Here is a 14,080-nt window from a genome sequence, read left to right on the forward strand (position 1 = left end):
GGACGCAATGCCTCCTGGGAAATGTAGTCTCTCCTCAAGACGCCAAAGGCACTGGCCACGGAGCGAAAGGGAAGATGGGAAATGTAGTCCTGATGGGATAGTTTAGTTTGAAAAGGGTTGAAATAAGGCTGAAGTAAAACATATTCCAGCCGGAGGGGGGGGGAGGAGGAGGGCTTTCTTGGTGTCTTGAAATATTTTAAGCCTTTAATATTTTAACTGAAATACAACATCTTATTTTTAAAATTAAAATATTTAATATTTTAATATATTAATAAGTCTTGGAAATGTTTTAAGGCTTTAATATTTTAAGATATAACATTTTATTTTTAATTAAAATGTTTAATATTTAATATATTCATAAGCCTTGAAATATTTTAAGTCTTTAATATTTTAATTTTAAAAAATTAAAAATAAAAATTTAATATTTAATATATTCATAGGTATATTGAAATGTTTTAAGCGTTTAATATTTTAATTAATTTTTAAATTCAAAACGTTTAATATTGAACATATTAAATATTTTAAGTTTTAGATCTTTCATTAAAATATAACATTTTATTTTAAAAAAAATTAATTTAATTATATTTGTAAGTTTTTAATATTTTAATTAAAATATAATTTATTTTTAAATTAAAACATTTAATATTTAATATATTCATGGGTCTTTAAATATTTTAAGCCTTTAACATTTTAATTGAAATATAACACTTGATTTTTAAAATTAAAAATAGCTAATATTTAATATATTAATAAGTCTTGGTAATATTTTAAGGCTTTAATGTTTTAATTAAGCTATAACATTTTATTTTTAATTAAAATATTTAATATATTCATAGGTCTTGAAATATTTTAAGTATTTAATATTTTAATTTAAAAATTAATTTTTAAAATTAAAATATTTAATATTTAATATATTCATAAGTCTTGAAATATTTTAAGTCTTTAATATTTTAATTAAAATATAACATTAAAAAATTAAAATATTTAGTATTTAATATATTCATAAATCTGGAAATATTTTAAGCCCTTAATATTTATTTAAAATATATTTTAAAACTTTAAATAAAATAATTCATATTTAATATATTAATGACTTTAAAGACTTACCTAATCAAAATTGCCTTCAACTCCTTCTTGAAGCTGGACAGCGAATGGAATAATTAGACTAATTATTCCATTCACAAATTATTCTCAGCGAACTAGCATTTCCTAAATGGTTTTAAAATTAACTTTAAAATTTCAAATAATATTTCTATTTCGATTAAGCTTAACAGTAATATTTCATAGACTCATAGAATTGTAGGGTGACCATAAGGGCCACCCAGTCCAAGCCCCTGCCATGCGCAAGATGTACAAGATACTATATATATTCATGAACAAGTCTAGGAACTTAGGTCAACAAATTGACCCCCCCAAAAAACTGAGCTGACTTATCCATGCATCAATGTAGATACTGTACTTTAGCTCTCATTTTTTTAAAAAAGGAAACCATCCCCAGCTAAAAGGAAAGAGTGTAATTTTGTCCTGGAAGCACTGACCTCCCTTTATTCTCTCATCCATCCAGCCTTTAAAGTGAGCACAAAGTTATGTCTGCTGGAATTTTGTAAGTTCTTTGGCATTGTTTTCCTTGACTTCATCATTTAAATCCTTTGTTACATGCCCCTAAGTTTTACCCTCAACTTATTCATGGGTCATATAAAATCCATAATTTTGGGCCCAAAACCTGCCCTTGACTTATGCATGAGATCAATTTATAGTCAAGTACAGTATATACAGTATACAAAAAATTACGCCTTTTCAGTATGTGACCAAACTACAACAGCCTTAGTTTTGGCATCTTGGCTTCCAGGGAAGAGTTCAGGCTTGATCAGCACAAGCACCCACTTGTTTGTCTTTTTGGCTACCCATGGTATCCTCGGGACTCTTCCCCAATGAGTTGATTTTCTTCTTTACCCGTTTTCTTCACTATCCAGCTCTCATATCCAAACATAGTGATGTGGAATACGATCCTCACTTTAGTGTTCAGAGTTCTCCGTTTGGTTTTCAGGATTTCATCCAGTTCTTTCATAGCTGTCTTTCCTAATCCTATCTTTCTAACTTCTTGACTGCATTCTATGTTCTGATCAATGTTTGATCCACGATATGGGATTCAGTTTTCACATTTGAAGTCTTGTAAGTCTTCCGTGGGCATGATTTTTGTTTTCTTGATATTCAATATCAAGCCTGCCTTGGCACTTTTCTCCTTGACCTTCTTCAGTAATCGCTCCAGATTGGTTTCTGTTGGTTCTGCTTCTGAGTTTTGTTGGTTTTTGCTAGTAGAATTGTGTCATCTGCATCTCTGGGTATTAATGCTCCTATATCCAAACTCTGTTCCTCCTGCCTCTGAGTCCAATCCTGCTCTGTGTACGTTATTTTATGAGTGGTGTAGAGCCTCACAAAACTACAAAACCCTGGATTTCATAGGACACAATCACGGCAATTGAGAAGGAATCATAGTGCTGCAGTGACAAGTGTGAAAGGGCTCGAAGTATTAAAGGTGCCAGACAATTTGTTCTTTCCTTTATACTACAGGGAGATGACACTCTAGATAGCAAAGGCTGATTTGGAAATCTACATAACATTCCATATTGCACACATTCCAACTGCCCTGATGTGGCAGCAACAGTACCAGTTTATCCTGCCATCCCACTTTTCCAGCTGACTAAAATGTCCCATTTTCTCTTCCACTCAGTTCCCCTCAATGTCTGCAGCTTGCTTCCACTGCTGCAAACTAAGTTCAGAGTGTCAAAGTAATTTGCACACAATTTACTCAGCAGGGGAAAAAGAAGGGAGGAGCTGGAATCTTACTCACTTGGTCCTAAAGTGCATTAGGTGACCTCAAGCCCTTTCTTTCAGCATAACATACCTCACAGGGTAGTTTTATAGACAAAAATTTACAAGGTAGAGAGTTATGTGCGCTATCTTGACATTTTAAAACATCTAATGGGTGAATACAGGTGTGCTCTCTGCTCCTGCAAACATACTTTTAAAAATCCTTACGTCTTCTTAAGAGCCTGCAATCAGGTGCCATTCCCCTTGAAAGGAGAGGGGTCCAAAATGAAAACTAGAAATCCCAGATGGTGCTTTCTCAAGTCTTTATTTCAAGCAAAATATTTCTTTGGTACAAAGGTTCTTCTGCTTCGACTTCGGATTTTAATTTACCAGTTCAAGCAAAGACTTTTTCAACTCCAAAAGTGCTTTAGATAAATTGGGAAGCTATCAGGAAGGAGTAGGGATCTTGGTATAAAAAACCCAGAAGAGATTATTCCATTTTCTCTTTGATACAGTGAAGAGAAGCTCTTCTAGGAGAGTGTCTAGCATAACACTTATAAACAATGGGTCCTTTGTCTTCACAGGTCTTTGCCTTTGCTCCTATGAAACATTGATTGAACCAATTAAGTTTCTCCTGATCAACCGTGATTCATTTTGGTGACAAGTTCTGTTTTCTGTCACAGGTTCAAAACACAGAAACAATCCAGTTTGAGACCGCTTGAACTGCCCTAGCTCAATGCTAGGGAATTTTGGGAACTGTAGTTTTGTGAGACATTTAGCCTTTTTTGTCAGAGAGCTCTAGTGCCACAATAAATTACAGTTCCCAGGATTCCCTAACACTGAGCCAGGGAAGTTAGAGCAGTCTGAAACTGGATCGTTTCTGCAGTGTGTTTTGGATCTTAGATAATTTTATTGTATAATTGTAATTTCTTGGCTTTTACTTAGAGGCCTCCTGCACTGGCGTTCCCTGCTGTTGACTGGGAACACTGGGAAATATAATCATTATTCCACATAGAAAGGACTAGAAATCAATAGTTGCTACTTGTACTTTCAGTTTTAGCTTTACCCAGGAGGCAACATGGCACACTCCAGATGTTTTAGATTGTAAACTATATCATCAATAGCAATTTTGCATGCCATAGGGCTGATGGGAACTGTAGTCAAATGCAGCCTAGAAGGTACCAGTTTGACTCCTCTTCCGCTCACACTTATAAATGAACTATCCCTCTGATCTGCTTTGACTCTTCCTTTCTTTGAAATTGGCATAAACAGCTGAAGTGTATTGACAAAAAGGTAACTAGTACCTGCTCAGTATCTTCTAACCAAACAAATGGGACAACTGGTGTGTGCTTTCGAGTCATTTCTAACTTACGGCAACCCCAAGACCAACCGATCATGTGCTTTTCTTGGCAAGTTTCTTCAGAGGGGGGTTTGCTATTGTCATCTTCTGAGGCTGAGAGCATGTGACTTGCCCATGGTCACACAATTGGTTTAAATGACCAAACTGGGATTTGAACTCCTGTCACCAGTCATAGTCCAATGCTTAAACCACTACACCATGCTGGCTCTCACAATACTGCTAAACAAAACACTGACAAAATCCAACTTTTATCTGACCATAGAAATATGTAACATGTACCAACAAATGGAAATTATCTCAAATATCACACATCTCTGTACATATTTCTACAGATATGTAGTATCTGAGATGATTACTGACATTTACTGCTATGTTACACATTTCTGAAATATGTTTAGAGAATACATGCATCTCATGCAATTGCGTATCCTTGTCAGCATTTTGTGCGTACATTCCAGGCATCTTTTTGCCAAGGCCAGAGAGGGCTCCACATAATTTGCTGCTAAAGGTAGAAAACCCAAATTTTCCCACCAACTTCCAGAATTTAAAAACATAATGGTAACTAATTTGAAGGTAGTCTTATTTTTCATTTATGTGCGTTGTGCCCTTTTAATCATACTAAAAATAACTGACAGTTTGCTGTATTTTTAATGTTACCCCACAATGTCCTGCCTCAAGTAGCTTGTCTAAGCCTAACTGTAGGCCCAGCCCTAGATTATACACAAGGGAACTATTATCAATAATGGGAAAAGTAAGCCATTCAACAGGCCACAAGATCAGCATGATTATTAATCAGGAAACACTGTAGTGTGGTTCTCACATTTAGTTAGAATAGAGGGCACCTCTTCCTCAGTATATTTTCTGTGTGCCAAAAGCAACCATTTCCTGTCAAATACAGATTCTGCCCACTATTGTCAATACAATTTCAAATGACCAACAGTTCTCAATTTAATGCCATCAATGTTAAAAAAAAAAAACACTTACAAGGAACAGCTATATTTGCAAAATTAATTTGTTTTTAAAAAGTTTTTGTTTCAAAGAACTGTATGAAGAGCTATAAAAATAATTGCGCTCTCTCTATGTTTAAAAAGGAATGAAGCTCTTGATTTACATTTCTGGACATCAGCTCAACCAAAGTTGGCATCCATTTTAGTTCAATAATGGAGTCGAAGGTTCTAGTTTGAATTGAATCCAAAGTGCTAGATAAGTGGAATGCTAGATTATGTGAGCTCACTGACCCAGGAGAAGAGAATAAAGTTTTCCAAGCCGAATGAACAAGCTTATGTTATACAAAAGGGTAATAATGCTTATAGAAACAGTGAGATCCATGTGAAGTTTCATCCTTCCAGGACTGTCCAGGCTGAGGTGTAAATCATGGTCACTGCTTTTTGGTCTTGGTTGTGTGTTGTTGCCAGGCCTGGTTGAGGTAGCCGAGGCGTTTGTAGTTGATAAACAACAAGGCGAAATTAAGGATATAGGTACTGACACAAACCACACAGAAGTCATGGAGCACGAAGAAGAGGATGTAGGCCAGGTAGAGTGAGCCAGCAACAGAGACTAAGGATGAGCCCAAAAGAGTAATAGCTGCCAGGCCACTGGTAGAGAAACCTGTTAAAGAAAAGAAGGATGTAGATGACTTGCTTTCAACTGCAGAAACAGGAATGGCAACTAGAAATTAAAGCAAAAAACCAGAATCAACCTACTATTTCTCCTTTGCCCCATCTCACCTCTGGCTTTCCACCTGATAGACTCCTCCTGTTCAGGATTCTCATCCATTTTTCTCCTCAAGAAAAGTATTCCAGCTCTGTTCTCCCCAAAATTCATGTTCTGTTTTTATTTCTTAACTATTGCTTTAAATCAAAAACGGATGCTTGGTTTTCACTGGTAGCAGTTTGGAAGGGAGTAGCTCTGTGTTTCTTTCAGGCTCACTTCTTTTTTATACTTTTGGAAACTTTGGAGGTCATTCAAAAAATATATGTGTTTAGGATAGCCATGTTGGCTGTGCAGCAAAATACAACAAAATTGAAAATCTACAAACAGTAATATCTTTACAGGACTCACTCCAAAGCAAAAAATGCATTATAAAAGCTTTTGAAGTTTCACTGGGTTCTTCTTTGGGGGAAAATGTTAAAAATCATACAAGAGAAAAATGGTGACGATGTTAGAGGCACAAGCCTACATTCTGTTTGAGATGTTGTCAGTTAAGATGATACTGAGGGATTTCAATGCAGGCAGAGTATAGTCCCTTTATTGGCCGTGTAAGGACTAGGGACAAACAGCAATAAAATTTCAACTCCATAGCAACAGAAAAGTAACTTCTCCTGAGAAGCTGCTGTCTCCGTCTTGTTCAAATCTAACTGCTCCTTTCTTAGGGAGAGAACTCTGAATTTCTCAAGGAGTCTTTTCTGTTGCTAATGGCTGAGTTGTCTATAGTAGAATCAGTGGTAATTTCTAATACTTGATAGACTTATCAGCTCCATTCATACTGCAGTAATAATCCAGTTTGACACCACTTTAACTGCCATGGCTCAATGCTATGGAATCCTGGAATTTGTAGTTTGTTAGTGGCACAAGAGTTCTCTGGCAGAGATGGATAAACATCTCAAAAAACTACAATTCCCAGAGTCCCATAGCATTGAGCATGACATTTAAAGTCGTGTCTAACTTGCAGACACAGCCATCTTTGCATGTCACACCACTCCCTAGAGTTCAGAGGCAGCTACATTTTCCTCTGCTAAGAAACATATTGAACTAGCATCGATGCAGGCAGTGTAGGGGGTAATATACCCAGGAAAAGTTGTAGCAGCAGATATTTGCACACAGACATATGTACACAAAATGCATTCTCTTACACTGATATGCCTACTGCCTGTTTGCTACACAGTCCAATTCAATGTGCTGGTGTTTACTATTAAAAGCCTCAAATATAAGGACCACTCTTCCCTTTGCATAGAAGCTGCCCTTCTCTGTATCCCTTTTATATCAGAAAAATACTATTAATCTACAAAAGACAGGTCTTTGCTTGTAATGATCCTCCAACTTCAAAAAGCCTTTCTGATGCAGGTAGGCCTGGTACTGATGGTGATGTTTGCCACTCAAGAAGAAAACTTTTTATACAACCAGACATTTTAAATTTAAAATGCAAATTTTGGGTTTTTTTAAACAGTTTGGAAATGTTACATTTTGGACTATACTTCCCACAATCCACCAGGCAGCATAGGCAGGAGTCATATTCCAAAAATGAAAGTAGAGAGCTCTTGTAGCACCTTTGAGACTAATTGGAAGAAAGAAGTTGGCCATATGAGCTTTCATGGAATTAAGTCTACTTTCTCACCTGCCCAAATGCATCTGAAGAAGTAGATTTAAGTTTACAAAAGCTCAAATGGCCAACTTCTTTCTTTCAGCTAGTCTCAAAGGTGCTCCAAGATCTCTACATACTGATTCTACAAACACAGCTATATCTTTGAATTCCTCCAAAAAAATAACTTTTTCCAATTGCTTTTTAGAAAAATCATTAGTTGAAGTGTCTCATGGTTTTACTGTACTGATGGTTAGATCTTTGGTTCTTTTTATTGTCCAGAATGTTTCATTCCTTGTATACAGCATCCAGCTGGAATCCTTTTTGGGATAAAAGTGCAACGTATAAATAAACAAATCAAATTATCACTCACCCAGAAGAATTTGCAGAAGATAGAAAGCGATTCCAAAGATACTGTTTGGCTGGTTGAACACACTATGAGGTCCCAAGAGTCTGGCTACCAAGCCAAAACCACGACCCCATCTGGAAGGAAAAATTGAAGCAGGAGAGATGTTCACAAATGAAGAGCAGCGAGAATAATATTTTGGATTGTTCACGACAGGTAGAGAGATATGTGGCCCTCCATTAACAGCCTGCAGAGCAAATAATGAAGAATGATAGGAGTTTCAGTCTAACAACATCTGGAGGGCCAAATGTTCCAGGGGTCACTGGGTTTGTTGCAATGGGCTTAATGCAAACCCTAAAGCTCCCTTCATTTTAAAAGATACCACAAAATCATGCAGAAAAAAACCCCAAATATGTGAAAATGCATTAAAAATAGTTGTCCCTCCTTTCTTGCAGACTAGAAGTCCATGGTCATGAATCTTCACAAAGGAGCGATGTCCATTATTGTCAATGGGGCCCTGTGGCATACACCCTGTGTGCACTTGTGGGCATGCGCACCCCATTCAATATCGGCAAATCTCCATTTTTGCAGGGAGGCCCAGAACGGATCCCCCACGAAAATGGAGGGTTGACTGTACTCTCACCTTGTCCTCACTCCAAAGCCATGTACAGCTGGCCCTTCACATTTGTGGTTTTGACTTTCGCAGATTTGATTTTTGCTGGTTTTGATTAATACGTTCTTTGTAAGAATTTCTATGTCCTGAGCGCACCTCTGGCAGAGGCTGCCCATAGAGCTGTGCTGGAGAGCCTAGAACCTCCTAGAGAAAGCATGTCTCTAGGCATCTGTAGATCCTTCAGCATCTACAGCTGTTGACCATAGAGTTGCACTGGAGGGTCTGGAGATTCCTAGAGAGGTGTTCTCTTAGGTAAAAAGAACAATGTTCTTTTTTATTTGTGGCTTCCCCACATTCAGGGGGTCCTTCTCTCCCAACGCTGGCGGATGTGGAGGAGCACTGTGCCACAGGATGAGGCTCCCTGGTCCGGAGTCCCAAAATACTCAAAAAACAAAACCCCAAAAAAACAACCAAATATCCCCAAACAAAACAAACAAACAAAATGTCACGGGTGGTTGAGACAGTGGCGCTTTTGCTTTCTGATGGTCAGAATTGTACAGAATTGGCTTCCTGAACAAAAATTATTATTCTATATTCTATAAAACCAGGCATCAGGCGTCGTATATCAAGTGTATATGGAGCCTGAAAGAATGCCATGTTTAGACTTGGGCCCCAAGATATCACATTGTGTGTATGTGTGTGTGTGTGTGTATATATATATGCAAACATAGGTATTCCAACATCCAAATAAATAAATAAATGACAGACGCTTCTGGTCCCAAGTGTTTCAGATGAAGGAGATTCATTTATTCCAAATGCGTCCATCTTCCCCTGCAAAATGGCACCAGGAGGTGGCAGGATGTCACTAATTGTTGCCATTTGGGGGAAAGAAGCAAACAGAGGCACAGTATTCAGGCTGACTGAGGGAGGTCTGGCCCATTGGGCTCCCTGGACAATCCCCCCCCCAATAATTCCCAGGATTCCCTAGCTCTGAGCCAGGGCAGTTAAAGCGGCCTCAGACTGGAGCGCTCCTGCAGTGTGTTTTGGACCGTAGCCAAGGCTCTGAGCGCCATGCCAGGCTGGCTCCCTAAACGACCTTGTAGAACTTCACATCCTGGGATCCCATAGAGGCCAGGGCATGGCAACCCAGTGGGCGCCCCTGGGGGAGTCACGCTCTCTCAGCCTCAGAGGCTGCTATGACCTGGAGGTGAAGACGCGGGAGCAGCTGACGGAGGGGCTGAGGTCGCACATGGCCCGGTAGGCGGCGTCCCTCTCCTTGGAGGTCTCCACGTGGAAGGCGTACGCCGACAGCGCCAGCCCCGCCAAGCACAGAGCCACGCGCGCCGCACGCTCCCAGCCCGGCGCCGCCATCTTAGCGCCTCTTCTTCTTCACACGCTGGACTAAACTAACAGACTCGGCCGCCCTTCATTGCACGCCGACGGGCTGTCAATCAGACACATCTACCAATCAGGGCGCAAGGGGGGGAAGAACGTGGCAAGATTGCAGGCCGACGGGCTGTCAATCAGACTCACTCTCCAATCACAGGGCAGGAAGGACAAGGGGGCGTAGCAAAACTGCTCACCTACGGGCTATCACTCAGACACACTCTCCAATCACAGGCCAGGAGGGAGGGGAAAGTAGCAAGATCACTCAGCTATGGGCTGTCATTCAGACACACTCTCCAATCAGAGGGCAGGAAACAGACGAGGGGGAAGGAACAGGGCACGATTGCAGCTTTGCAGCTATCAATCAGATATATCCACCAATCAGAGGGCAGGAAGCTAGGGCGGGAATAAGGAGCAGGGCATATTGTGCACCGATTGGCTATCAATCAGGCACATCCTCCAATCAGAGCCCAGGAAGTAGGGAAGGGGCGGGGGAAGGAGCAAGGCATGCTGGATGTTGTAGTCCATATGAGAATAAAATATGAACCCAAGTGTGGAGTAGTGGTTTGAGTGTTGGATTATGACCCTGGAAACCAGGGCTCGATTCCCAGCTCGGCCATGGAACCTAAATGGGTGGCCTTGGGCGAGTCACACTCTCTCAGCCTAGGGTTGCCATAAGTGAGGACCTCCAAACCGGGACAAATGTAGGACAAATGCAGGACAACATTTTCAAATGTAGGACACATTTTTAAAAAATGGAGGACACGCAAAAAAATTGAGGCTTTTTTAGAAATGTTAATATAAATCCATGTTTCTTAGGTATGATCAAAATGGAGGACATTTTGACATTATTCGTAGACAGATCACGGAAATGTACTTCCCTTTCTGGCCAACCCCCTCTCCCCATTCCAAACAGCACATTTGAGCATTGAACATGGCTTTATTTTAACATTGCCTCTTGCATATTTCAGAGGCTTATTCCACAACCAAACCCTTTGGTCAAGGGACTTTGGTTTTTCTTCATTTTGACTTGTTTTGTCCGTATTCCTCCCCACTAAATAAAGGAGACATGAAATGGAGTTAATGGGTACAAGTTGTCAAACAAAAAAGTCTTGTGAGACTCTGTAGGCAAGAGGTGCACCATCTTAAGAACTGCATTAAGCACACTTAGGCTGCTGCCACACTGCTTTCACTCTCATCACTCCATCCTATGGAATCCTGGGATTTGTAGTTTGTTGTGGTGCCAAGGCTGGGCTTTGAAATCTCAGGCATAAGAGAGGCAAAAGGCTTGGGCTGCATCTACACTGGAGAAATAATCTGGTTTGAGACCACTTTAACTGCCTCGGCTGAATGCTATGGAATTCTGGGAATGGTGGTTTGTTCCAGCACCACAGCAGAATGGCAGTTAAACCCCTGGAAAGCTCTCTGACCAAGGTGACCAATGCCCTCACCCCAAAATGTAGGGCACCCAAGCAAAAAAATGTAGGACATGGCCAAAAATAAAAGCTAAAAACACCCATGTACTTATAAATCCATGCTTCTTAGCCATGATCCAAATGGAGGACCTTTTGAAATTTGACAGAAGAGGACATGTCCTGGAAAAGGAGGAGGATGCCTGGTCACCTTGTCTCTGGTCCAAAATACACTGCAGAAATAAAACAATGCTGGACTGAAATGCCCAGAGTTCCTCACCAAAGCTGCATCCACACTGAGGAAATAATCCAGTTTGAGAGTGACTTAACTGTCCTGGGTTAGTGCTGGGGAATGCTGGGAATTGTAGTACATTGTGGCCCCAGAGCTATCTCTGACAGGGAGTCCCATAACCCTCCAAACGTAGTTGAACTGCAGTGCCCAGAATGCCTCCCCAGGTGCATCCACACTGAGGAAATGGTCCAGTTTGAGACTGCTCAGTGCTGGGGAATCCTGGGAATTGTAGTCTATTGTGGCCTCAGAGCCATCACTGACAGAGAAGTCTCAATGTCTCCCAAACACTCGCATTCCCAGGATTCCCTAGCACTGAGTTAAAGCAGTCTCAAAGTGGGTTATTATTCCTGCAGTGTGTGTGAGAGATATAAAAGCTAGGGACTGGATTCATTTGGAGGATCTCTGTGTCCAAAACACACTGCTTGGACTGCCAGGGCTCAGTGCTATGGAATCCTGGGAATTGTAGTTTATTGTGGCACCAGAGCTCTCTGACAGAGAAGGCCAAATGCCTCACAGACCCCAGAATTCCAGAGCATTGAGCTTTGGCAGTTAAAGGGGTCTCAAAGTGCAGGGGGGGGGGGGAGAGGAAAGCCAGGGAGTGTGAATGAGCTCTGAGAGGAGGAGGAGGAGGAGGAGGAGGAGGAGGAGGGAGGGAGCCAAGGGAAGTGGCCAGGACCACCAGAGGAGCCCCTGCTTTTCCTCATCATCGCAGCCTTCTCACTGCTGGCAAGAGGCTCTGCCCCCCGCCTCCTCTGTGGATCATTCAGTTTCCTTTTGTCAAAAGAGCTCTGGTGCCACAAGAAACTACAATTCCCAGAATCCCATAGCACTGAGCCATGGATGTTTAAGGGGGGGGGGTCAAACTATTTCTGCAGCCTTTGCTACCCCAAAGCCTTCTATTATTTACCAGCAACTTGCAAGGCAAAATCTCTTCCTTCCAAGCCATTGAAAACCAACCCAAGGGGAGGGGGGCTGATTGCTTCTTTCCCATTGGTCAGCTTCGGGAGAAATTTGCATATTACAAGGAAAGGTGTTTAGGGCCTCAAAAACGACCCTGTGATAAAGAATTACAACAATACTGAGTGGTAGACATTTAAAAGATGAGGCATTTAGACTCCCAGGGAAACAGGAACGATTGGTGGCCTTTTTTTCTTTGCTCAAGTGGGCTGGCAATAGCTCTGAGTGGCAGATGTCTTGAAGACCCGCTCTCTAGGCTAAGCCAGGCAGGGAGGCGGGGAGGGTGGCACACAGCCATGGGGAGGGCTGGAGCTGCCTCCAGGGCCTTGCTGGGGGGGAGGTCCTGGGGGAGGGGCCAAACTGGGGCGGGACCATGTGGCCCCGCCCCAAACTGGGAAAGTCCCGCCCCCAGGCAGGATATGGCAAGCCTATCTCAGCCTCAAGGGAAGGCCATGGCAAGCCTCCTCTGAAGAAATCTTGTCAAGAAAAACCCAGGATAGGTTCACATTAGTCAGAGGCAGCAGCAGAGTGACCAGGGATGTCCTCCTTTTTCCAGGGCCTGTCCTACATTTGAGCCTTCTGTCCAAGATGAACTATTAACTCCCATCACCCCTTATCACTGGTTAAGCTGGCAGAGGCTGATGGGAACTAGAGTCCAAGAGCCTCTGAAGGTCCACACTGAAGAAATAACCCAGTTTGGCACTGCAAAGCGCCGCTCTGGGCCCCACAACAAACTCCAACTCCCAGAATTCCATAGCAAAGAGCCAGAAAAGAGTTAAAGCAGTGCCAAAATGGGTTAGAAATATATGGGGTTGCAGGAATTAAGCAGAGCAATGGAGGACGGGGGTCTTGAAGATGTCTCATCCATAGGGTCGCTATAGGTCGAGATTGACTCAAGGGCCGTTAACAACAACAAAAAGGCATTTACCTCCTGGAAAGCTTTATTGGGATGCCATTGTCCACCCATGTTGAGTTCACTAAACAGTCACATAAAATGACGTCAGAGGAACATAACAAATACATTCTTCTGCTTCCTTTACATTCTCTAACCCTAGAGACCAATGGACAGATGCCATGTTGCTGAAGTGACTGCCACATTCCAGCCGTGCAAAGGATTTTACAAGCAGCCTAGTTTCCCACAGCCACTGTGGCCCTTTTTGTGTTTACAATTTGGTGAAAAACTATCTTAAAAGGAGAAGTAAATCTCCTCCGGGCCACTATGAAATCCCAGCGCTAGGGATGGATTGGGTCTAGCTGCAATAAAAAAAAAAAAAAACAAGCGCTAGATACTTCCTTTTAGAGGTTATAAGGATGTAATTGTCTATTTGTGTAATTGTTTCTAAAGCATTTCTGTGTGGAAGGTGAATTACAATCTTTTATTTGTCTGTCATCAGAACAACTTCTAGAGCAATATTACTCCCAGGGAAGGTAGGAAATAGAGGAAAGGTTACTAAACAGGCATCATGTGTTTAAGTTATGGCAAGCAGGCTGGGTTCTGTGCAATTAAGACTTTATTGAATATATGCAGACACAGGGAAAGAATACACAAAAATAAAAGAACAAGACAGTGGTTATATGTTTGTAATCAAGACAGTCTCCTCACCC

The 14,080-nt window shown here is 41.3% G+C and overlaps 1 protein-coding gene across 1 annotated transcript; it reads right to left on the reverse strand.

The window, feature by feature from the left end:
* Positions 1-3,117: 3,117 nt before the first annotated feature.
* On the reverse strand, positions 3,118-9,843 carry LOC149303854 (vitamin K epoxide reductase complex subunit 1-like protein 1). Its single transcript, XM_089481002.1, has 3 exons — positions 9,630-9,843; positions 7,843-7,952; positions 3,118-5,779 (listed from the first exon to the last, which is right to left on the reverse strand). The coding sequence occupies exons 1-3, from the start codon at positions 9,797-9,799 to the stop codon at positions 5,550-5,552; spliced, it is 510 nt and encodes a 169-aa protein (XP_089337128.1). The 5' UTR covers positions 9,800-9,843; the 3' UTR covers positions 3,118-5,549.
* Between the last annotated feature and the right edge of the window lie 4,237 nt (positions 9,844-14,080).

The sequence above is a fragment of the Sceloporus occidentalis genome, unplaced genomic scaffold (assembly GCF_023333645.1).
Source record: "Sceloporus occidentalis isolate IW3139 unplaced genomic scaffold, rSceOcc1.0.p SCAF_14, whole genome shotgun sequence".
NCBI classification, from domain to species: domain Eukaryota; kingdom Metazoa; phylum Chordata; class Lepidosauria; order Squamata; family Phrynosomatidae; genus Sceloporus; species Sceloporus occidentalis.

Excerpts from the sequence above, each read along its gene's own strand:
- LOC149303854 (XM_089481002.1), bottom strand. The coding sequence starts at position 9,799 with ATGGCGGCGCCGGGCTGGGAGCGTGCGGCGCGCGTGGCTCTGTGCTTG. Across the intron at positions 7,953-9,629 it reads TCCCGCGTCTTCACCTCCAG|ATGGGGTCGTGGTTTTGGCT; the intron begins GTCATAGCAGCC and ends TTTTCCTTCCAG. Across the intron at positions 5,780-7,842 it reads TCTTCTGCAAATTCTTCTGG|GTTTCTCTACCAGTGGCCTG; the intron begins GTGAGTGATAAT and ends TTTCTTTAACAG.